Here is a 23,971-nt window from a genome sequence, read left to right on the forward strand (position 1 = left end):
CCTATTCCCTCTGAGAGCTCATCACTGGAGATGCTGCCATCTTTTGCCAAAGCAGGAGGGTATGGAGAGGGACACCCGAGTTTCCCCGTTGAGAGCTGGCAACTTGTTGCACTCTCATCCTGGGAAGGCCAGGCCGGGAGGGGTCCCACAGGAAATGTGCTCCGCTTCTCCAGAGAAGCAAAACCTGCGCCAAGCCATCCCCTGGCTTACAGCCTGGCCATCTCCAGGGCCAACGTCTGTCTGTGGCTTAATAGTCCAACTATGAGGAAAAACCCAAAGGTGGAACTAGGGCTTGGGTCCTGAGGAAGGGCAGAGGGGCATCCAGAATGTGGTCTGAGACAACACACTTAGGGTCTGGAAGCAGGAAGCTGAGTGCCCTTAGAAACTCCTCAAACCCTGGCGCTGGGCCCTCACCCAACAGGGTCATCAATTCAAGGTGGGGTCACAGGACCACAACACAATTAGGGAATTGGGTGATCCAGCTGAGGCCTCAAACTATGGCCATGATGCCGCAAGGAGAAGCTGTAGACAGACAATATGGAAGATGGATTCTTCTTCCTCAAGCTTTACACAGATGTATAAGGAGAATAAGGGTCCACAGTAATAACAACGTCCCCCTTAAATCCGCAAAGTTCGCCAATTGTGTGCTTTCTTCAACAAATATGCTCTTACAATTCAAATATCCTGTAGAAGATTAAGTGACAACCAGTCATTTGCCTCTCTGTGAATTCATTCTTAATGTTTTCCTCCAGTGATATCTGTGCAATCAATCTCAGTTAAGATAAAGAAGACAAGGTGTAAGTTGGCTGGGTAATCTGGGGAAACTTTAAGACAAGTCAGGAGATGGCCCCTGCAAGAAAAGACTAGGCTAAGGAGACAAGCCTCTCAAGTCCTAGGAGCCCGGGAGCAGGGGTGGATGGCTTGCCGCTGCCTTGCAGCCCTTTCTTACAGGGATCAAGTAGGAAAGGCCCTGGGCTACACCTTATAGAAATAAACCCTTGCTCAGAGGAGAAGGGTCATCTAGTTAGGTTGCTCAAAGAAGTCTGGAGGAACAAGAACCTGAGGGAAGGTCTCAGGAAAGTGTCAGCAGGCCAGTCTCACCCTGCGTGCTCCAATAGCAGGCCCCTGCAGTTCTGAGTGGTCCACGGCAGCGGAGGGTGCTCTCCCTGATAGCCCTGCTGACAGAGCCCAAAGGACAGCCTCCTGAGGCGATGTGTGCAGAACCCATGATAGAGCAGGAGGCTGAAGAGAGAGGAACTTATGCTGGGTGCTAACAGACATGTGCTCACTTGGAAGGGAGTAAGGGGTGTCTACATTTCCTGCTACATAACATATCACCACATAGAGGCTTACAGTGTCGCAAGTTATCAGCTTACAATTTTGATAGTCAAAAGTCTAGCATGAATAAAATAGGACTGCTCTGTCTACTCAGAGTCTCACTCACCAAAGCTCAAAGTCCCTTCTAAGCTCATTCAGGTTCTGGCAAAGTTCAGGTTGCTCTCAGCCTCCTGCCACCCACCCCATTTCCAAAGCTAGCACAAAGAAACTCCCTTGCATCGAATGCCTCTCACACTTCCCCTGTGACATTTCTGACTGTTTCCACCAGATTTGAGAGGGCTCAGGTGATCAGGTCAGGCCGCCATCACCTCCCCCTTTTAAAGGTCAATTGATTTGGGATCTTAATTACATTTGCAAATCCTTTACAGCAACACCCAGATTAGTGTTTGACTACAATTGGAAAGAGGTTTGTATGCACTTCTGAGACCAGGAGTCTGTGGATTGTCTTAGAATTTTGCTTGTTGTAAGTGGAGTGTGTGACTGCTTGGTTAGACAGCTAGATTTAAAAATAAAATGACAATTTCCAAGTATCTGCCATAGTTCTGTTTGTTTCCATTACGAGCTGCTCAAAGACAGAAGTAAACCCAAAGGGGACTGTGTAAATTATTTATGGACAAACCAAGCTGTATCAAGTATACAGCTGCTATCTACTGTCAGAGCAGAGCCACTGACTATTCACATTTTAGAAGAGTCTGAGGCTCACAAGAGTAAGAAGCAGCTACAAATTAGAAATCAGCTTAGAAAGTAAGCTGCAAGTCTGCTGTCAATGGCAGGTTTCCTATGCCACAGAAGGATGACATTCAATGCCAGGAAACAGATGGAGATGGCTGAGCGTGGCCTTGAAACAAACCTTATGAATGACAGTGACACAGCACTTTTTAATTTTACTTTTCAATTAGAGTTTATATTCAATATTATTTTATAACAGGTATACAGCACTGTGGTGAGACATTCATACAATTTATAAAGTGATCCCACCTATTAGCCTAGTAGGCACTCAACACTATGTATAGTTATTATGATCTTACTGACTATATTCCCTAAGCTGTAATTTACATCCCCGTGATTATTTTGTAACTGCCAACTTGTACTTCTTAATCTCTTCCCTTTTTCACCCATACCAGCCCCTTTCAATCTGGCAACCATTAGTTTGGTCTCTGTATCTATGAGTCTGTTTCTGATTGGACGAAACATTCTGAATAACACAACTTTTGTCAGGAAGTTGCACCAAATCAAAATGCACTACCTTGTGCCATTCAATCACCACAAAACCCAATCATGTTTTCAAACATTTTAGACTGAGGACTGAGTGCTGTGCTGGTGGGACAGTTAGAAACTGAAAAGCTAAAAGGCATCAAACATCCCTCTAGAAAAGAGGGTCTCCTTGATTTTCTTGGAATACTAAAAAGTGTTAAGGGAGAAATGCCTTTCACGAACTGAAATTAACTTGACAATAAAGATATCCATTTTTAGTGAGTCTATTCAGTTTCTATTTTCTTTAAGCCATTAAGTGTCCATTTTAAGCTTTAGATTTGATATCAGATTTTCTGCATTTAATAATTATGCAAACCAGTGGTCCTCAACCTTTTTGGCAGCAGGGACAAGTGCTCCAATGACAATCTAATTCCTGATCATCTGAGATGGAGCTGAGGCAGTGATGCTAGCACTGTGGAGCAGGCTGCAATTACAGATGAAGCTTTGGCTCACTTCCCGCTTACCTCCTGCTGTGTAGCAGGGAGTGATAGGGGTGGGGATCCCTGATAAATCGAACAACTCAGTAAGCCAAGTTTCTACCCAAAACATCTTCTACAGTCTGCAGGATATGTTTGAAAAAAGGAGTTGTTATGGAAAAAGAAAATATTTAACTGCATTGGCATAAATAACTGAGGGGGAGAGGGGAGATGGTCTTGCCCAGACTGCTCCAGATAATTGTTAAAGGGGGCGATGGGAGGGGAAGGAAGAAAAGAAGGGGAGGAGAGAGAGGAAGTGAAAAGTTGAACAAGAGGTAGAATTAAAGAATAAATTTAAACAAAACAGGTGAAAACAAAGCCTATTTTTGATGAAAGTTTGATTAATTACTGGGAAGGAAGTCCTAGAAGGAGGATCAGGTAGTGGGAGGCACCAGCAACCGGGCGTCTAACAAGCAGCCAGACATTAGAGTGCGTCCTTGCTGCAGAGCCTGAAACCTTCCTGGAGGCTCTGGATGGCAGCTGGATGCAACCTCAGCCAATTTAACTGTCTTCCAGATACTGCAAAATGTATTTTAAAATTTAGAGTGACTCCAGTTTAGTAAAAATGATCACAAGTAGTGGAGAAGGGTCAGAGAAAACAAGGTGGAACTCCAGTGCATCTGCCAAGGTAGTGAGCAATGACAACTCGACTTAAAATTTCTGGGAAAAACATGAGAAAGTATTAAGGATACTTCTCAGGTCCTAAACTCACTGGCATCCATAGCAAGCCAATAACACATTTAGAGCATGCGCATGCAGTACATGCTGAATCACAAAAAGGCACAGCAAATGTCTAACACTTGAAGATGTAAAATGAATCTAACTGAAACAGAGGAAATCAGCAGGCAGATGTGTTGGCCTTAATGTACTGTGCACAAGCATTAAATTGTGAAATAAGGGCCAGAGATGCAGAGATGTACAGTGTATATTTATCTCGATAGCCTGGCCTAGTGGGGCAGCAGATATTAAACCAATCAGAGTGGTCACCAGTGCACTGGCAGGAGTCAGTAGATGTCAAATGTAACAAGGAGAAGGGTCTGACTCCATGTCTGATGTCTGACTGCTGACAGCTTTCAAGGCCTAGAGTGTCTCTTCATCTTACACCCACATAGCCGCAACCAAAAAGAAAGCCTGCACACTCTCCCTCCTGGATCGAGTGAGTCATTCAAACCTGCAGGCCATCCAGCCTCTCCAAGCACCATCCAAGCAAGCCAGTCTCCTCTACGCTCTCTCAGGCCATTTTTCTCCCTGCTGGGAGCCAGCCCCACTCTCCCAGAAAGCTCTGTTCTGTGAGCATCACAAATCTTTTCAACCCTCTTGGTGTGTGTGCATGTGATGTCATCAGTCTTAACACCTGAAACAAGGTTTAGGTGGGGCCCCATCCTACCCTGCGGTGAACTCAGCACCACGGAGGCATAGAGAAGGCAGCATCCACCCTGCTGGGCAGGCTGGGGAGGCTGCTTCACACAGGGGGTTCTCCCTTCTCCATGGCACCAGCAGTCATTAGGGAGGTGGACTCCAGCTGCTATGGACTCCAACCGTAGCAGCTGCTGCTGTGTGATTCTTCTTTTCTGGGTGGAACACAGGGACAACATCTGAGAGACACGTCTGCTACCACAACGTCCTTGTCTGACCGGTGGGACAGACCTTTGGTCTAACCGGGTGGCCACTGCTACTCTGGAATTTTTCAAACTAAAGACAAAGCAGTGATTCTTCTCTGAAGGAGGTAGTCTATAGCGGTAAGACACAAGGAGTCTTGCAGCATGGGATAAGGTGGGTCCTGCTGTTCCCCAGGTCCCAGCTGCACCCCTAACCTTCCCGCAGACACTTACACTTCTCAGTAGTCCTTCCAATCCACTCATCTTTGCTCCAACTAGTTTGAGTAAAATTTCTATCACTCAGAACTAAACGACTATAGCACAGACCAAAATGGAAGAGTTGAAGGCACTCTGTAGCTACTGTTAACTTTCTACACCAGTATTTGAAGACTGTCTTTATATAAGGAAATGTGTGCTGATGAGTATAAGTAATGAAATGTCATTATGACTGCCAATTTCAAATGATTCAAAATCAACAAAATATTAACATGGCAAAAATGTTAATTACTGAACATAGATTAACAGTGTATTCATTATCTATTTTTTGTGATGCTCACAAAAAATTCTTAAAGTATGTGTAACATGCCTAGAGCTTGGAAAGATCAGGTGTTGAGAAGATGGTAAGCAGTCCTCTACAGGTGTAGTTCAGGGTGGGGTGACACCTGAGAAAGGTAAAGGATGGTTTTAATGTTAAAAAGTTTAGCATTTATCCTGAAGACAAGAGGAAACTATTAAAGGATTTTTTTGTGGGGAGATTTTTTGTGTGTGGGTGACATGTTACGATTAATGGTAAAGCGATTTCTCTGTTGATAGCACAGGCCATGAACTAGAATATGGCAGGCACATGGTGACAGTCTAGGCAAGAAACAATGAGGGCCTGAATTAAGAGGAAGAAGGTGAGCAGGAAGGTTAGAGAAGAGTGAAAGGAAGAACTGATAGGATCCAGACAATGGACTTGGTGGTGGAGAGGATGGGGTGCCTTGATGGAAGGAGGGAATCCTGGGACTGTCAGGATTCAGGCTTTGGTGACTGGCTGGCACCATCGCACTGAGACTGGACATACAGAAGCAAGGCACATTGAGGTTAAGGTGTTGCTGGGGACCCCCGGTGAGTGAATGGCAGGGAGAAGAGCAATACAGCTTGGGAAACCATAGGCATATGCCAAAGGCATGGGAGATCGACTCGTAGGAAAGTATGGAACTGGCTGAAAGGGCTGAGAAAAGAGACACAGCCACAGTTAGGTGACAGAGGAGCAGACTCCTGAAAGAGATGAAGAAAAAACAGCCTCAGGTGGGAGAGACAGTGGTTCACAACGTAGTGGCAGGGGAAGAGCTGAGAAGAAGGGAGAGGTCAGCAGTCCATGAGCTCCAAAGAAGATCAAGCAGGCAACACTTGCTTGTTGGTAAGGGTTATCTGACAAAGACCTAAACTCGGGCAGTTCCCAGGCTGATTACTCAGTAGTTGGACAATATGGTCAAGGGCATGAGTTTTCATTTTTCCTGCTAAATAAACTTTGCTTGCTTTTTCTCAGACTAGCACCTGTGACTGATTGCAAGATGACTGCCACAGTGCCCAACCCAGGCACCACATGCAGGCAATATCCAAGATGGAAGAGGGGTATCTCTTTCTTGCATCTTTTTTTAGAGTGGGGGGAAAAAAATCCTACCCAGAAATCCTTTAGTTGACCTGACCTCACATGCCTGGGTAGAATGAAGTCACATCTACCCTGAATTGATCACATACAAGAAGAATGGGATTACTACAAATGATGTTTGTTAATCAGGATTTATTTCCCCAAGAACTGGATAACTGAAAAGGCTGGGGTTATGGTAACAAAAAGGGGGTCAGGGTGGATGTTGCCTAGTAACTAACAGGCATGAAGGGGGGCCATTCTGTAATAAAGTATTACAGTGTGATTCTTAATCCACAAAATAATATTCATTTAAGAAAGAGCAGGGACTTCTGGAGGCAGAAAGAAAAACAGTCAATGCAGGAGAAAATTTCAATCAACTAAATTTGACACTTCTGATAGTGAAAAAAAAATAGTAAACACACAACAACTTTAAAAGAAAATATGACCTAAAACTTCTCTGATCTCCTTTAGCAATCAGTTACTTCCGGACCCACTGGTAATTTACTTTCTGCAGTGAAAACACATAACTTCATTCTGTTTGCCCTAAAACTACTTTCAGGTTTCATAAAAAGAACCTTAGCTCTAAAAACGCTGGGCAAACTCTTTTATTCACATCCCTTCCAATTCCCTAGAGTCAAAAGTTCTGAACTTGGGAACCTCTCTGTTTACATCTGTGTGGTGGCTGTGAGAGCACAACTTGGCTGGGCTGAGCTACAGTCCCCAGAATTCCCTTCGTGTATCTGCTGGCTTGAGGGTCTCTTCTGAGAGCTAGAAGATGGGGGTGGGGCAGCAGTCATTTGTAGTACATGCACACTTTCTTCCAAACACTGACCCAGGTGCTGTTGGGAAGGGGCTGTGCACACATAATCAAAGCCCCTAATCAGTTGACATTAAGTTAATGAAAAGGGAGATAGTTCTAGGCTGGCGTCTTAATCAGCAGGAAGCCCTTTCGAAGAGAGCTTGGCCTTGCCTTAGCTCCCAGACTGCAAACAGTAGCTGAATCTGCAATTGCTCTGCTCCCTTGGGACATTCCTGAGCACCTGCCTGTGGACATCAGCTTCAGCTGTGTCGGGGTGCCAGTCTGCTCACAATCTCCCCTCTGCCTCCTCCAGCTCCACAACTCTGTAAGCCACTTCCCCATAAAACCTCCACATGTACATATGTGTACACACACACATAACCCTCTGGCTGCTCCTGTGTCTCTGACACAGGATCCTCTACACACATCCTCATCTGCTCCCAGATCCAACTTTCACAAGACCCACTTCTACCCCTGGGAGATAAAACAAACCCCATCAGTGCTGCCAGACTGGACACAGAAAAGTTCAAATAATGGCGAAATGGTTTTCTTTTTCTTTTGTTCCTACTATCTTGGAGCAGCATGTATATCTGCTGTTTCAGGGGACAGTCCAGCGTAACCACGATCCTTCCCTGTACTGTAACCAGGGGCTCATGTTAGGTCTCAGTGACTCGCGTCAGCGTGTCACCCGACTATGTTTGTACTGGACTTCACCTGCCCACACGTCAACAGATCTAGATTCTCTCAACTTGGGAGATTTTTCTAAGCCCAGCCAGCACCAGTCACCTAAGAAATCTCATTAATTTCCTCTCTAGTCATAAATTCATTTTTTACTACTAGTTCTTGTTTATCAGTTCCCCAAATTCTTCTCTAGCCTGAATATTAAGTAAAAACCACTGTATTCTGCATATCCTTTCATACTACAATTCCACTATTAGGACTCTTTCCTGAGGAGATAGGGTTGTATTTAAATCATTAGTTTCAGCACTGATTTTAAAAAATTTAAAACAATAAATAAATTTAACAAATATATCCATAAAATCTGACGCTTTTTGATACCAAAAAATAATGTAACGGCAAATTCAGTGGAATAAAAAGAATGTACAATATATTATGTTAGTAAAGCAAGTTATAATAGTTTATATTCAGAAAACATAATTACGTTTTTGTAACTCAATAAATGCATAGATCCACAGAAAAAGAACCTGAAGGATAAAAGCTGGTGTGAGTGTTTTTGAGTGGCTGGACTGTAGGTGATTTTTCACTGCCTTCTTTCTCCTGATAAGCACTTCTGAGTTTATTGCAGTGGATACATATTGCTAGTATGATAAGCAAAGCCCCAATATGCTCTGCAGTGGTGATTTAATAACCTATGGCCTTAAACCGGAATTCTTCACTAGCTTTAAGACTCCAAACACAGACTTTGAGGGGGATAGCTATAAAACCCTTGAACCCACATGCAAGGCGCTATTTGTGTGCATGTGTGTGTGTGTGTGTGCCCATTTGGGAAGAGGAGAGAACAAGTTCTATAGTTTTCATCTATTCCTAAAGATATCCATGGTTCCAGAAAGGTGAAAGCCACCATGTCCAGAATCTTGCTGACCTTATCTCAATCTCTCTTATTTGGGGTGATGTGCGTGCATGTGTGCGTGCGTGTGTGTGTGTGTGTCATTATTTAAAGGGTTGAAGGACAATTTGCAACAGGAATTCCCAATTCCAGGTATATTTTGTATACCTGATCCTTCTTTATCTCAAGGGATGCAAGAAGTTTGCAAAACTCCCTCAAAAAAACAAATAACGAACTCAACAACAGTTGGCCGTAACTTTTGAAACAATTTCTCTAGAATGGTCACTTCTAAGCTTTTCAAAGTAAAAATACTCACTCTTTCTGACTAAAAATTTTGGTACTAAATACTGATCTCATCGGTCCCCACCCTCAGACACACTCATGTACCCTCATATCGTTCATGCCACAGTCTCAGAATGGAGTTCATCAACTTTTATTGAGGCACTCTAGAATGAAAGAAAAGACTCAAAGAGAATTTTACTAATGCTAGCTACTCCACCATGGTTTTGTACAAGTATGATGGATGTATTTGATTATTCTGGGTTTGAGATTATAAATAGTTTTAAATTAATGTGCTTACTATAGTAAAAAATGTGACAAACAATTTCGACAACATTAAAGAAAATTACAATTTTCATCTATTGAATCAGAGTAGATTTCCATACAGCTTTGGCCCCCTGCCACCACTACCCTTTCAAATTCTTTTCTCTATGAACTTACCAGAGGGGCTCTAGTAGGGATACCATTTAAGATATGATATTTCTTCACCTGCCTGCTGGATTGGGTTGGAACAAAACATGGGTGAAGATCTATTATCCCCACAGTGTATCTGTGATGCATAAGCCTGAGACCCAGAGGTAGGAGGTGAGCCTGAAGGGTGGTTTGGGGAAGCAAGGCTGTAGCTGAACCATGTCTTTCTGTAGGATCTGCTTTTGTCTGCTCTTCTGAGTTGGTGATATAATTATTTATATATGTTTGTACTTTAAAAACATATGCATCAAATAAATAATATATCCTCTTTATCCATGAGGAAAAATTTAGATCATAAAAGTGGAAATGAAGTGCTAATCAGAAAAGGTAACTTATAAATTTTATGCTGCTTCTAAAGATAAGAGCCTCTGAACCAGGGACTCTCTAATATGCGGGTAGTTTCCAAACTTCAAAAGTTAGTATTATATGTTAGATGCACTTCCCATTTGCAAAGTGCTTTCAACACCACTGTGTCCCTGAAAGCTTCAACACTAACTTTCTCATACAAGTAACACAGGCAAAAGGCAAGACAAATACATGAGTAAAACACACACAACATGCCAACAGGAAACACTGGTGTGAACACTGTAGACTTACTGCTCGTGGAAGTCCAGCATTGGTGGCTCGAACCGTATGGGCCTGCAGTGGCCACGGTACCGGGACACACTGCAAATGAGAAGAAAGCAGTGTAAAGGGCAAGTCTTCAAAATATTTCCCCAAACCAAAGCCAGACACCTACATGTTGTCATGAGAAAGTATCTCTACAAAAGTGAAGTCTAATTCTCTATTCAATGTGTGCATTACTCTTTTTTATTAGAGCAAATCAATTAATGTTGTGGTTTTTTTTTAAATGCAAAGAAGAAATAGGAATATTTTTCTGTTTCTGTTACACACACAAAAAAACTCCAGAAAATGCTCAGGTAGACTGAATGTTGAAATTTATGTTGGTTGATATAGTTGATAACGATATACCTTACTTAATATACTCACATGAAATTTCTGATACAGGTATAATGAACAATAACTAGTTATATAACTACACATACTTGGAAGGTAATATACATAGAGGAAAAACAAGGATTACATTGTAACTAGAGTGGTAAAGGAACTAATCAAAAATGAACTCAGGGACAGAAATTTCCAAGAACCAAAACACCTTTGTAATGTGAGAGCCTAGAACACACTGATCTACAGCAATCTTGGCCTACATACTTGAGGACCATTTCTCACTGTCCCATTTGATATCAGAACTTCCCACTCAGACAGTCTGGGACAGCAAACCTCGACATCACCACGACCTGATGGTGGTGCAAAGTACGACTGACTGGGGCCTGGAGTGGAAAGGGAACCAGCACACCTACAGTCATCTGTTTACATAAGTTCAGCTAGCCACTAAAGTTTCTAAATGGTTGATGTTTACCTTTCTGTTGCATTTTACGAAATGCTCTAAGAACAAAACTCGCTTTGTGAGATGGCTATTTCCGTCACTGCTACCATTGACAAGAACACAAGCTTCAAATGATAGTCATTTCATTCAGGAAACAGAGGGCATGCATTAGAAACAAACAAAAGTGTACAGGAAGTTTAGCTTTAACTCAGTTCTACAGAGATTAAATAGTCTGAGTCAGGGAATAACTGAGCTAAGAGTCATAAAATCCAAAGGTGTTTTTGCCCTACCAATTAAGAATAGTTCTCCGTGCTGCCCGCTACATACAGGGAGCAAAAGATGACATACACACAAGAAGGAAGATATCAAACATAAGATTCCGCTTTACTAAGGCACAAAACTAAAGACACTGGGACAAAAAAGGCAAGAGTCCTCATAAGACAGTTGCCACATGAAACCAAGAGGTACAAAATCCACCCTGATTTCTGCCCTTAGATATGTCATAACAGGACTCTGGCTCCTTTAAAACAAGAGATACTGATCAGCTCATCAGTTTTCATGGTGTGAAATCCAAACTTCTATAAAATCTTAATCCAATCAAGGTGAAAAAAGTATAATACATAAAGTAAATGTGTGTCAAATTCATACATAAACACTGGTTGTTAGAAGCTGCAAAGGAGGTCAAGACACAGTTTTTTCTCTCACAGAACTGAGTGTCTACTCCTCAAGGTGCAAATGAAAATGTCTCAAGTGGCCAGACAAGGTAGAAAAAGTGCACCCTGTTCATTCGACACAAATATACTGAACGCCAGGGACTGTCTAGTGATGGGGTCACAGGACAAGGACAAAGCCAAGGGCTTGCTCTCATGGCACTAACCTCCCAGTGGGGGAGACAAAAGTGGAACACAGCAGGTGATCATGTGTGACATATAAAGGCAAACCACATGCAGCAGGAACAAAGAAGGCCTCTCTGAGGAGGGTCACTAGAGCTGACCTAATGGTAGAGATCTGGTGAGAGGAAGTGAGGTGACTTGGAACGTTGAGGACAGGAGGCTATGTGGCCCGAGTGCGGGAAGGGAAGTAGGTAGGGGCCGAGAGCAGAGACGTGTGAAGGCCAGGTCTAGATTTTATTCCGAGCATGACAAAAAGCCCCTACAGGATTTCGAGCAAGGAAGTAACATGATCTGATACATAACCAGGTTATTCTGGCTGCTATGTGAAGAACAGACTGAAGGAGCCCCACAGTGGAAGCAGGGAAGTCACGTAGTCACCCAGACAAAAGGGGGTGGTAACCGTGGTCTAGGCAGGGGGGTGACAAGTCACTCTTTTATGTTTAGTTTGTGTGGACATGTTGACTGTGGAGTGTGAGAGAATGAAGAGAGGAAGCAAGGATGACTCGATTCTAAGATTTTGGCCTGAGAAGCTGGATGCAAGGTCATCACATGGGAAGAGAGGTTGGAAGTGGGGGAAGGAAAGTGGATAGATGTTCAAGAGTATTGTTTCTGACATTTAAATTTGAGATGTCTTATGTAGATGGAGATGTCGAACAGGCAGCTGGATAGACATGGTTATTGCTTTATATGAAAAAGCTATTGACTTTATGTACTGATTTTATCCCCAATCACTTTGGTGAGTTAATTGTAATAGTTTGTATACAAATTCTCTTAGATGTCCCCTGTTGCTATATGTGCTGCCAAAATGTTCACTATCTTGAATGATATCTGCAGACAAATCATTTGCAAGTAACAATTCTATTTCTTCCTTTCAAATCCTGAGACCTTGTTCTCTCTTTTTTCTTATGCATTGTGTGGGCTCTGATAACCCATTAATGCTCCATAGAAATGGTGGCCAGCAATTACCACTATGATATTTACAGAATGCTCACAGAATGAGATAGAGGAAAACATATATAGAAAAAGATAGTTCCTTCATAAATAAATGCATATTTTCAAAGCAATGGCAGATCTACACCTAAGAAACATCTTCATATCTGAGTGGGTACAACACAAGTTGGCATAAATATAATTTATATTAATAAAATCAAAAATTCAATAATGTAACTGTCATGTATCCACAACTGTTTATTTAGAAAAGGCATGACATTGTTTAGTGCTTTATTAACAGAAAGAAAGTGTTTGCAAACCCATAATATTGAAAAATAAACTGGAGAAGCAATGTGAAAACTGGTACCCTTTGGCAATTTCAAAGAAATAAAATCTGAAACATAATAATAATACATGGCATGATTTTACACTTTCTGCATCAATGGTATTTGTTTTGAAAGTCTTGATACAATGTTTCTATTTGCACTAAAATATGACTTTATTGGGAGATAAGGAAAGGATCAAAGACTACTTTCTGACCAGAAGCGGAGGGGCAGGAAGCCTTGCAGGACCAGGTGTAGGCCCCTGGGAGAACCACCAGGTCAAAGTCAGGCCACCAGCTCCCCCCGTGAAGCACATAGGCCTTCTTGGGCTTTGGGAGTTTGTTTAAACTAGGAAATTTAAGATGTTGTCCTCAGCGTAGTTACTACCTGAATAAAAGGTACTCTATGGCCCAATATTTCTTAAAGAATGGTTTGCTGTCTACCTACACCTTCATCATCTAAAATGCTTGTACAAGTGCAGTTTCTGAGGCCCCATCTCCAGAATCTGGTTCCTTATACCCATTGCAGAACCCAGACACCTGTGTTTGCACGTGTGCTCTCACGTTTGGGAACTACTCTTGTATCCTGATCCACAATAAGCATGTTAAGCAAAATTAAGAAGGGGGAAAAATACCTTAAGTAAAATTTTCAAACTCACCAACAATTTAAAATGGTTCCAAATATGATTTTTATTAGAGAAAGCTAAAAAAAGTGACTTAAGAGAAATGATATAGATTACTCCTACATAATATATTCTACTATAAATACATTTTAGCTTAAATTTGCATTTTCCTAAGGACTAAAAATGTTGGACATCTTTTCATTTATTGTCCAATTAAATGTCTTCTTTTGTAAAGCATCTGTTGTTTTTTTTTTTTTTTAAATTGGGATGTTTGTCTTATGATTGAATTGTAGATGTAAGATTTCTTTATGTATTCTAGATACATGTCCTTTGTCAAAGAGACCTACTGTGAATATTTTCTCCCTGTCCTTTCTTCTCCTATTAATGGTGTCTTTTAGGGAGGGGCACAACCAAGATAACAACATATGCCATTTCAACTTCAGTCTCTCTCACAAGACCAACTAGCAATGATCCACAAAAACAGAGGGGTGAGGCTGAAGACCCCACCCCCACCCTGGGTTGCAGAGACAGAAAAGGACAACATTAGAAAGAGAAGAGGAAGGGCTAAACTTTGACCAGGCTGCCCCTCCACCGTGCCAGCACAGCATGCACTGAGAGGGCCCCCAGAGACCTGTGGTTTCTCTGGTGGGAAAGAGAGAGCCCAACGTAGACATCCAGCCTCCCCACTTCCTGGAAGGCCCACTTTGGGACTGCGGGGGGAGTATGTGGGGGTAAATCTGCAGGGGAATCTGTGGGGCTTGACTCCTGGAGATAAGATTGGGATGGAGAAGGGGGTGGGGCTCATAGCAGCCAGTGCTGGGTTCCTGGCAGATTGCATTGCTCCTTGCAACGATACCCAAGTAGGGATCCTAGCCAGTGGCTCTGTCTGGCCAGGGAGCTCAGTGGGCCGTGAGAAGTGAGGAAGTGATGCAGAAAGACCATAGAAGATCAAAAGACAGAAAGGGTCTATCTCAGCAATCTAATGCTCAGTGACACTGGGGCGCCCAAGGACAGGGTCCAGAGGTGCAGACCAGACTCTGCATTCAGAAGTCAAGCTTCACCTCGGCCATGACTTGGGCCTTACGGACTGTTTTGATGATGAACCTCAGACATCATGTGAAGCACATGTGTCTTAGGCATCTTGACCCTGACAACTAAAACCCTGGGCGGGTGGTGAGAAGTCAATAAACTCGAGCTGCAATGCGGCCCCTCTAACTTGGGCACATCCTCGGTTCCAAATCTTAGCTTCCTACATGTCAAACAAAGGGGCTCGACAAGGCAATCCATTGTGGTCTCAGGTTAAGAATCATCTCTAATTAAATGGTAACTTCTGTCTTACTGAAATTTTCGAACCAAACCCAAACCCTGACACTTTTATAGAACTAAAACAAAAACAAAAACAAGATTACAATTTCTGTTGCTATACAACTGCACATTTTATATTTTCATTTCACATTTTATTTTACATATACATTTTCATTGAAGTCACGCATGTTTAAACAAGAGCTCTGGCACTGTTTAACTTGACAGTGCAGCACTGAGCCACATAGGAAATGAAATGGATAAATTCTTCCAGTGTGGAAGCTATGTTCTGATCATCACATGCTAGGTACATACAGAGACTATATTTATTCCATGTCGCATGTTTTAAATAGATGACTCATACTCATTACAGGTAATTCATAAATACAGCTCTTCAGTTTAAATTTTTAGTTGGTTGATATGAGGCTAAAATCTAAATTTAGACTTGTTTGTTATGAACTGAATTATATCCTCCCCAAATTCATATGAAGCCCTAACCCCCAGTGTGATGGCATTTGGGGGTGAGGCCTCGGGGAGGTGATGAGGGTTAGATGAAGTCATAAGGGTGAGGCCCTTGTGATGGGATTAGTGCCCTTAAAATAAGAGACACTAGAAAGCTTGCTTCCTCTCTCCCCTTGCCATGTGAGGAGATATGAGAGATGGTAGCCCTATGCAAGCCAAGAAAAGAGCTCCCACTGAGAACCAAATCTGCTGGTACCTTGACTCTGGACTCCTCGGACTCCAAAACTGAGAAACGGCATTTGTTGTTCAGCCACCCAGTGTGTGTGGAATTTTATTATAGCAGCCAGTACTGACTAAAACACATTTAGTGCCTGATCTAGGTCCATACCCATAGGGGGCTGCATACCAATTTGAACCTAATATTTATCCAATTCATGGTCTTGGTCAGAAAAAAATAGTGAACTGTGATTATTTTAAATTGTATCTGCAAATCCTCTGATAGCCTTGCAGTTGATAAAGAGGGGGCCACTTCCCCATGCCCCCGATGCCCTGAATTCATGTCAACGTAAGTGGTTGGTTGACCAAGAGTAAATGGCAGGAGTCACACTCCAGGACTTCAGAGGGTAGGTCATAAAAAGTGATCGGGCTTCCACTGGCTTTCTCTGAGGTGCTCGTTCATGGAATCCAGCCATCACACTATGAGGAAACCCAAACGAACCTCTGTGAAATGACAGCAGCGAGAGCCCGCGTGTAGGCATTCTAGGTGACAGCCCAGTGGAGGTCCTGGGCAACAAGCAAACATCAACATGTGAGTGCTCGTGCCTCCAGCTCCTAGCCATTGAGTCATTCCCAGCTCTACAGTCTCCCCAACTGAGGCCCTGGCCAATGGGTAGCAGAGGAAGCTGTGCTGTGCTCCACCTAACTCCCTATCAGCAGAGTTTGACAGCATAGGAAGATGACGGCTTTATGCCAGTAAGCTCAGGGGTACTTTGTCAGACACATGCAAGAAACAGGTAAGTAGAATGCGAGATCAGAGTATCGTGCTTTATAATCACACAGCAGAGAGTCTGTGCCAGCCTGTCGGCAGTGGCCATGTCCATGGGCAGAGCATGTCCCAACAGGCACATAATACTGGGGAGAAGGACTGAGAAATGGGGAAGCAGGGCCATATAACTGTGAATATAAAAGAGCAAAAAATGACTACTGAAGGAGTTTCATCATTATATTTGTGAAATTTTAGCTGTCCTAGTCTTCATCTGAATATGTGCTACTTTTGTCTCAAAAAAAATTCTGTCAACACCACCTGAATTTCATTAGTCTGAGGACATTCCAAGATGGAGGAGCATCAAGGACCTGGAACTTACAGAGAGCTGTCTTCCCCTTCAGACACCAGTGGCAGGCCCTCACTGGCCACAAAGGGAAATTGGGTAGAATCATTCTTTATGGTGTCTCCATAACAGATGTGAGAAGCTACCAGAAGACCAAAGAATCTGAAGATGGCCAGGCACCTTCAAGTTTCCATGTATGCAGATGTTCTCATAATACCTGAGGGGAAAGCAACCCCCCCAATCACAGAGACTTTGTGTTTGAAGGGATCTTTTAGTCCCAAGACTGGGTTTCACTGCTCTCAGATCCTCCTCCAGGGGCCTGTAGACAGAGAGACCCTGGTGACACAAAGGGCAGAAATGGGTAGTCCATAAAAGGCAGGGAAGCCACAAGAGACACTAGGGAATTACGCAGCTGACTTGCTGACTAAGGCAGGAGTTTTAGCCAAGCAAGAGCCCCTGGGATGTGACAGGGTCAAATGCCACACAACACATTGCACGCAGATTCAAATTTCAACCTGGTTTCCCTTATGAAAAACTTGAAATACATGCTATCTGATTTATAATATGCTTTCCCTCTTCGCCAAAAAAGTACAAAGAAAGAGAAGGGGCACATTACAGGAATCCCCCAGAAAGAACTGAAAGTATGTTAATGTTTTACTAAATCTATAGAATTTTATATTACACACACACACACACACACACACACCCTTCCTTACCTTTTCTGCTGATATGAACTGAGCCCAAGTGTTGTCTCAGTCTGTGAAAGGAAGAAAACAATGGTGAAAATAGTGAAACCAAATCTTTATAACAGACATATGAAATACTCAAAACATTTTACTGTAGCTTCAGCTTTGATATAATGCTTACCTGGATTTTCAGGTTAAACCTGATCCCCAAATCATATTAAATGATCTGTCACACTATATATACATGTCCTCTGCTTTTTCTAAGTTCATAATTATGTCACTTCAATTTACAAAGGACCTATATCAGTGCTTGTTTTTGCTAATCAAAAAAAAAAAAAACCAGAATTTTCACATTTATAAGAAAAGGAGAAAGTGAAAACAGCATTCTGCACTTGTTCCACAGAAGCTTTTATAGAGTACCATGCTCCGCCCCCCTGCCCCGCCCCCATCAGATCATTCCCAGGGCTGCGCTGGGCCCCTAGGCACCCAGCCCCAGGTCTTTGCGTGTGTCCAGGAGCCTCAGAGGCTCATCACCACTGAATCTGTGCAGGTCCCAGAAAAGCCTGAGAGCCTGTAAGGGTGTTTTGCTCAGCATAAAACTGGACATGATTAAGCGTTTCAATCATGATGAACAAAACAAAGACGTGTCTGCACTGAATTTTGAGTTTGGGAACACAACAAATTTCCCGTAGAAATTACTGGTAAGTGCGTCTTTGCTTTATGTCATTTCAGCTTATGGAAGGTTTTACTGGAACCTCTACTTTTAGAGAGTGCGAGAGTAACTGGATTACATTGTAAACACTTGTGGAAATGGTACAAAGTCACATGGCTGGTTTTTCAAAGTTAGCCAGACCACCATCTCTGGTGAGGGGAGCCCTCCTCATAACTGCTTCGTGAGGCTGCGGGCCTCTCACCCTCAGTGCTCGCCACCAGGCACTGCTGGTGTAGGATGGACAGGTTCTTTGTCATGAAGCTTAAGGTGCGGGAAGTGGGGGAGTAGTCATTCTAGAACTAAAGTAAATATGTGTTCACACGCTGAGTAAGGGGCTGTGGAAACAATGGACAGGCACTGTGTCAGAGAACACACAGGTGATGGCCAGATACGCTGAGGGCAGACCTATGTGCAGACACTGTCCACACTAAGCCTGATGAGAAAAAGGGCCTGTGGGCACAGGGTCCCCACAAAGGGAAGGGCTGGACACCCAAGAAACAGAGAGCAGATCTGCTTGGCTGGAGTCTCAAGGGAAGGGGGGAGAAGAAGAAATAGGCCGAGGGAGGCCAAGCCAGATGCCCTTGCACTCTGGGCAGAGGCCTGGACTTCTATCTTCTAAAGGCAACATGTGGGGTCTGGAGGAATGAGAAAGACGAAGGCAGACATGGTTCTGAAGACACTGTTCTGGATTTAGTATAGAGTGTGGATTAGAGGAAGGCAGAGAAAGCAAGAAGGTGGGAGGCGACTGTTGAAGGAAATTAAATGCTTAATAATTAATGATGTGTGAGAAATGCTTAAACTCTAAGGAATACCATCAGTGAACCTATCCTAAAAGGTTAGCCTCTACATTACAATTGGAAAAAGTAGCAAAGTTATGGTATTATTTTTCCCATTAATGTTATTTTAAAAATTGTGTTTTGGAGAATGTATATGGGGAATATGACACATCTAAGGAAATGTCCTTAATACAACTGACAACAACAACAAACCTGATTTAAAAATGGAGAGGACTTGAATAGACATTTCTCCAAAGAAAATATACACCTGGCCAGTAGGCACATGAAAAGATGCTCAACATTACTAATGATCAGGGAAATAGAAATTAAAACCGCAATGAGGTATCACTTCACTTCCATCAAGATGGTTATTATAAAACAAACAAACAAACAAAAAACAACAGAAAGAAAACACAGAAAATAACAAGTGTTGGTAGGAATGCGGAGAAGTTGGAACTCTTGTGCCTGCTAGTGGGAATGTAAAATGTGCTGAACAGTATGGCGGTTCCTCAAAAAATTAAACAATTAACACATGATCCAGCAATCCCACTTCTGAGTATAGACTCAAAAGAACTGAAAGCAAAAAGCATATGTCCATCCAAAGACTTGTACATGAATATTTATAGTAGCTTTAGCTGTAATAAGTTAACAGTGGAACAAACCAAATTTCCATTCAACAGGTGAGTGGATACATGAAATGTGTTATATCTACTCAATGAAATAGTACTCAGCCATAAAAAGAATAAACAAGACTAGGAACCTTGTTTTTTCCATTAAATATTTATTTATTTATTTTTTACAATATGTATTATTTTTTAAAGAACAGAAAATAACATTTGAGTGAAAAAAACAATCGATTAATAATATACAACATGGATAAATCTCAAAATAATTATGCTGCATCAGACCCCCCAAAAAAGTACACTCTGTATGATTCCATTTTTATAAAGCAGTTTAAAATACAAACTGATGGAGAAATAAAGCAGGTCAGCAGTTGCTCAGAGATGGAGAGTGAGAGTGAGGGATCACCAAGTGTCATAAGTAAACTTTTGTGGGTGATGGGTATGTTCATTATCTCAATTGTAGTGATAGTTTCACAGGTGTATAAATACGTCAAACTTTTCAAACTGTACACTTCAAACACATACATTTCATTGTATGTCACTATACTTCAAATAAAGAGCATAACCCAATCAACCTAGAACAGCGGAACTGGCTCCCATTTGAGGGTGAGAAAAGGGGCTCAGGACGTGTGTCACCCATGTACACTGAGAGAAAAAAATCCTCATGAAGACAATCAGCCCAAAAGGTTATTCATGAAAAATTGCAAATGAGAAGACTGTCTTAATGAAAGATAAGCAGATACTCAAGGTAAATGAACTGTGGAAATAAGGTTAGAATAGCAAAACTAAATGTTTTTGAAGAATAAACCACAAAACAAAAATAATCATTGAACTGCAATAAAAACAGAAATCTCAGGACATGTCAACACACCCTAAGTACTGAGAGGACAGAGACCACGACAGGAACTATTCTATTTCTAAAGCAATCATTTCAATCACAATATTTGAAAATTATCTAACTGAACACACAAAGGCTCATTTCTGGGCTCTTGGCTCCACTCCACCAATCTGGATGTCTGTCTTCATGCCAGGAGCACTGTTTTGATTATTGTAGCTTGTAGTCAGTTTTGAAATTAGGATATGTGAGTCCTTTGGCTTTGATCTTCTTCTTCAAGGATTTTTTGACTACTCGAGGTACCCTGAGTTTCTATATGAAATTTAGAATGGGTTTGTCTGTGTCTGAAAAATATATCATTGGAATTTTGATAGAGGTTGCACTAGATCTGTAAATTGCTTTGGATAGTATTTACATCTTAGTATTAAGTCCTACAATCCATGAACATGGGCTGTGTTTTAATTATTTATGTCTTCTTTAATTGCTTTCAGCAGTGTTTGTAGACTTCATTGTACAAGTCTTTCACCTCTTTGATTACTTCCTAAATATTTTATTCTTTATGGTGCTACTATAAATGAACTTGTTTTTCTAATTCCTTTTTGCATTGTTCATTGTTGGTATATAGGCAAACCTCATTTTATTGTGCTTTGCTTTATTGCACTTCGCAGGTACTACATTTTCATCAACATCAAGGCAAGATCCTCCTCCAAGTGCAAAAAATTACAACTCACTATAGGCTTAGAGAATGGTTGGCATTTCTAGCAATAAAGTATTTTTAAATTCAGGTATGTACATTGTTGGGTTTTTTTAGACATATGCTATTACATGCTAATAGACTACAGCGCAGTGTAATGTAATTTTTATGTGCACTAGGAAACCAAAAACTTCATGTGACTCACTTTACTGCAATGGTCTGGAGCTGAACCTGTACTGTCTGAGGTGTGCCTGTGTAGTGTAGTACATGCGAAGCTGAACACATCTCCCCTAGTTCAGCTTCCTTCAGCAGAAATGCTGAAGCCCTGTCAAGTCACCTGGATGCTTGAACACTTCCAGTAACAGGAAGTTTACTTCTCCCAGGGAAACAAAACTACATTTGGTTCTGAAACTGTTAGCTTTGATTTTAATACTTTGGGTTAAAGTAAGTAGACACTTTTAGAGTAAAACTTTTCTGAATTATCTCCCCTGCCTAAAATGTTTTTCTTCAGCACTTTACATTATCTCTTTTAAGTAAAAAATACATACTGATTTTTGTGTTGACTTTATATCCTGCTACTTTGCTGAATTTATTAGTTCTAACAATTTTTGTAGCAACTTTAGATTTTCTACATATAAGATCATATCATTTGCAAATGGACAATTTGTAAGCCTTTCTTTTTCTTGCCTAAGCAGTCTGGCTAGACCCTCCAGTACAATGTTGAATAGAGTGGGCATCCCAGCCTTGTTGACTTAAAGGTAAAGCTTTAATTTTTTTTTCACTATAGAGTATGATATTTACTTTGGAATTTTCCTATATGGCTTTTATTACGTTGAGGTAGTTTCTGTCTGTTCCTGGTTCATTGGGTGTTTTTACCATGGAAGAACGCTGAATTTTGTCAAATGTTTTTTCTGCATCAGTTGAGATGATCATGTGGGTTTTGTCCTTCTTTCTGTTAATGTGATATCTTACACTGATTTTTGTATGTTGAACCATCCTTACATTCTAGGGATAAATCCCACTTTTTAGCATATTAGTCTCTTAAAACATGTAGAAAACAAAAAGTGGAGTTTCAAACCATTGTTACAGTAACACTAGCTTTTATAACTGTCCATGTACTTACTTTCACTGACATCTTTGCTTTTTCATATGGCTCGAGCTGCTGTCCTTTCATTTTAGCCTACAGGACTCACTTTAGTGCTTTTTGCAAGGCAGGGCCATTGGTAGTGAACCCCTTGGCTTTTGTCTGTCTGAGAATGTCCTAATTTCTCCCTCACTTTTGAAGAACAGATTGGTAAATCCTCGGTTTAAAGTTTTGTTTCGTTTATAACTATGAATGTACTGGCCCACTGCCTTCTGGCCTGCAGAGTTTGCGATGAGACATCTGTTGGCAACCTTAATGGGGATCCCTTGTGTGTGATGAGTCACTTCCCTCTTGCTGCTTTCAAGATTCTCTCCATCTTTCAGAAGTTTGTTATCTGTTGTGTGTGTACAAAAAAGACCTCTCAGACCAACCTACCTTCTGTGTTCACCAATTAGGAATTTATCTCTTTCTACTAAGGCAACCCTGTCAACCCTCAGGCACCAGGGAAACAAATGTAAGAGCTCTGGAATCAAGCTTGTTTCTTACTCCCCCTGTCTCCCTTATTAGTACTGAGATTTGGAGCAAATTAATGAGCTAGCTGAGACTCCAACAAGTGCTCAAAAAAATGCTAGTTGCAGCTTGCTGCCATTCACTCAGGGTTTCCTACCCCTGCAAAGTCGGGTGAGTAGAGATATAAAATGCCTGTAAGTTATCAGAACAACCAGTGAACACACAATGAGCACTCAGATAATATTTATGACCACTGTTTTTGGCCAAAGTTAGAACACAAAATTATGGATTCCTATAGTTACAGGCTTTGAAAGAACACACTAAACTCTGCATGTGCTCTCAATTCATGAACACTATGGAGCCTGCCTTCCAATATCTTAAAATTCTGTTAATTATTCTGGCAGAGCAATGAAGAAAATACAAAGCTAGACTTTTCCTTGGGCTTTGTCTTCATCTGTTTATAAGAAAGTTAGATTAGGAAATAGATTAGTGCTTTTAAATAAAAGAATACCTTTTAAAATTTAATCTTACCATCTTTCAAAGGGACAAGTCAGGAAGAGCCAACCACTCTGATCAACTAGGACTTTCGGAATAATGGTTTGAAATACAGCCAGGACTTCATATAGTGATGAGTCTTCACGAACATTTCTTCTGTTGAGATGGGGAAGTACTTGCTCTGTGTTCATCTTAGGAACTGCTGACTTTTATATATGCTATACGCCTAATCTTACTAGTCTTGCCGAGTAGGAAGGACAATGGCCAAAGCACTAACTGTAGAAAATGTGGACTAAGAGGACGCCTACTGTGTCGAATCGCAACCTAATGCTATCAGTGGTGACCCATGGAATGTGCTGCAGAGGAGCATGTGTGCTGTGCTGTGGAAAGAGTGCTGAATCAAAACAGGCTACTTCCTGGGGGTCGGGTTCCTGCTCTAGCAATGGAATATTGAGCAAATTATTTAACTTCTATGAGTCTGTTTCCTTATCTTAAAAAAAAAAAAAATCAAAGCAAATCCAATCTTTGTAGCAATTTTTAAATGAGGTTTGGCTATTTTTGCTGATGTATCATCACCTAATTTTTGAGGCTAAAACAACTGCCAGGCCACATGAGCATAAAGTAAGTTCTAGGACCTGGGAAGGAGTGATCTCAGGCAAAATTCTCATTTTAAATAACTTTGCCTTGACTCCTTCTCTGCTTTAGCTTTGATTTAATTTGGAGAAACCTGATATAAACTCTGCTACAGGTACATACTTCTGTTCTAATTGTACCGTAAGAATCCAGGTGTTAAGAATTAGCTAAATCTATTGGGAAATTATCATCAGAAAGAATGATATTATGTCTAAATCGAAGCTGTTCCTAGGAACCATCCTTCAACATTAAACAATTTTT

General features: G+C 41.5%; 1 protein-coding gene across 4 annotated transcripts in view; it reads right to left on the reverse strand.

Moving 5' to 3' along the window:
* The window catches only part of TMEM131 (transmembrane protein 131), a 139,953-nt gene that overhangs the window by 82,821 nt on the left and 33,161 nt on the right, over positions 1-23,971 (reverse strand). For 3 of the 4 annotated variants that reach the window (XM_036225043.1, XM_036225044.1, XM_036225042.1), the window contains exons 3-4: positions 17,379-17,419; positions 10,013-10,081 (exon numbers count right to left, since the gene is read on the reverse strand). In XM_036225043.1, the coding sequence (XP_036080936.1) occupies positions 10,013-10,081; positions 17,379-17,419 (110 nt within the window). Of the gene's footprint in view, positions 1-10,012; positions 12,027-17,378; positions 17,420-23,971 lie in introns of those variants that run through there. The other variant, XM_016142992.2, reaches the window with a different exon arrangement.

This window comes from Rousettus aegyptiacus, unplaced genomic scaffold, assembly GCF_014176215.1.
Source record: "Rousettus aegyptiacus isolate mRouAeg1 unplaced genomic scaffold, mRouAeg1.p scaffold_m13_p_7, whole genome shotgun sequence".
In the NCBI taxonomy this organism is placed as follows: domain Eukaryota; kingdom Metazoa; phylum Chordata; class Mammalia; order Chiroptera; family Pteropodidae; genus Rousettus; species Rousettus aegyptiacus.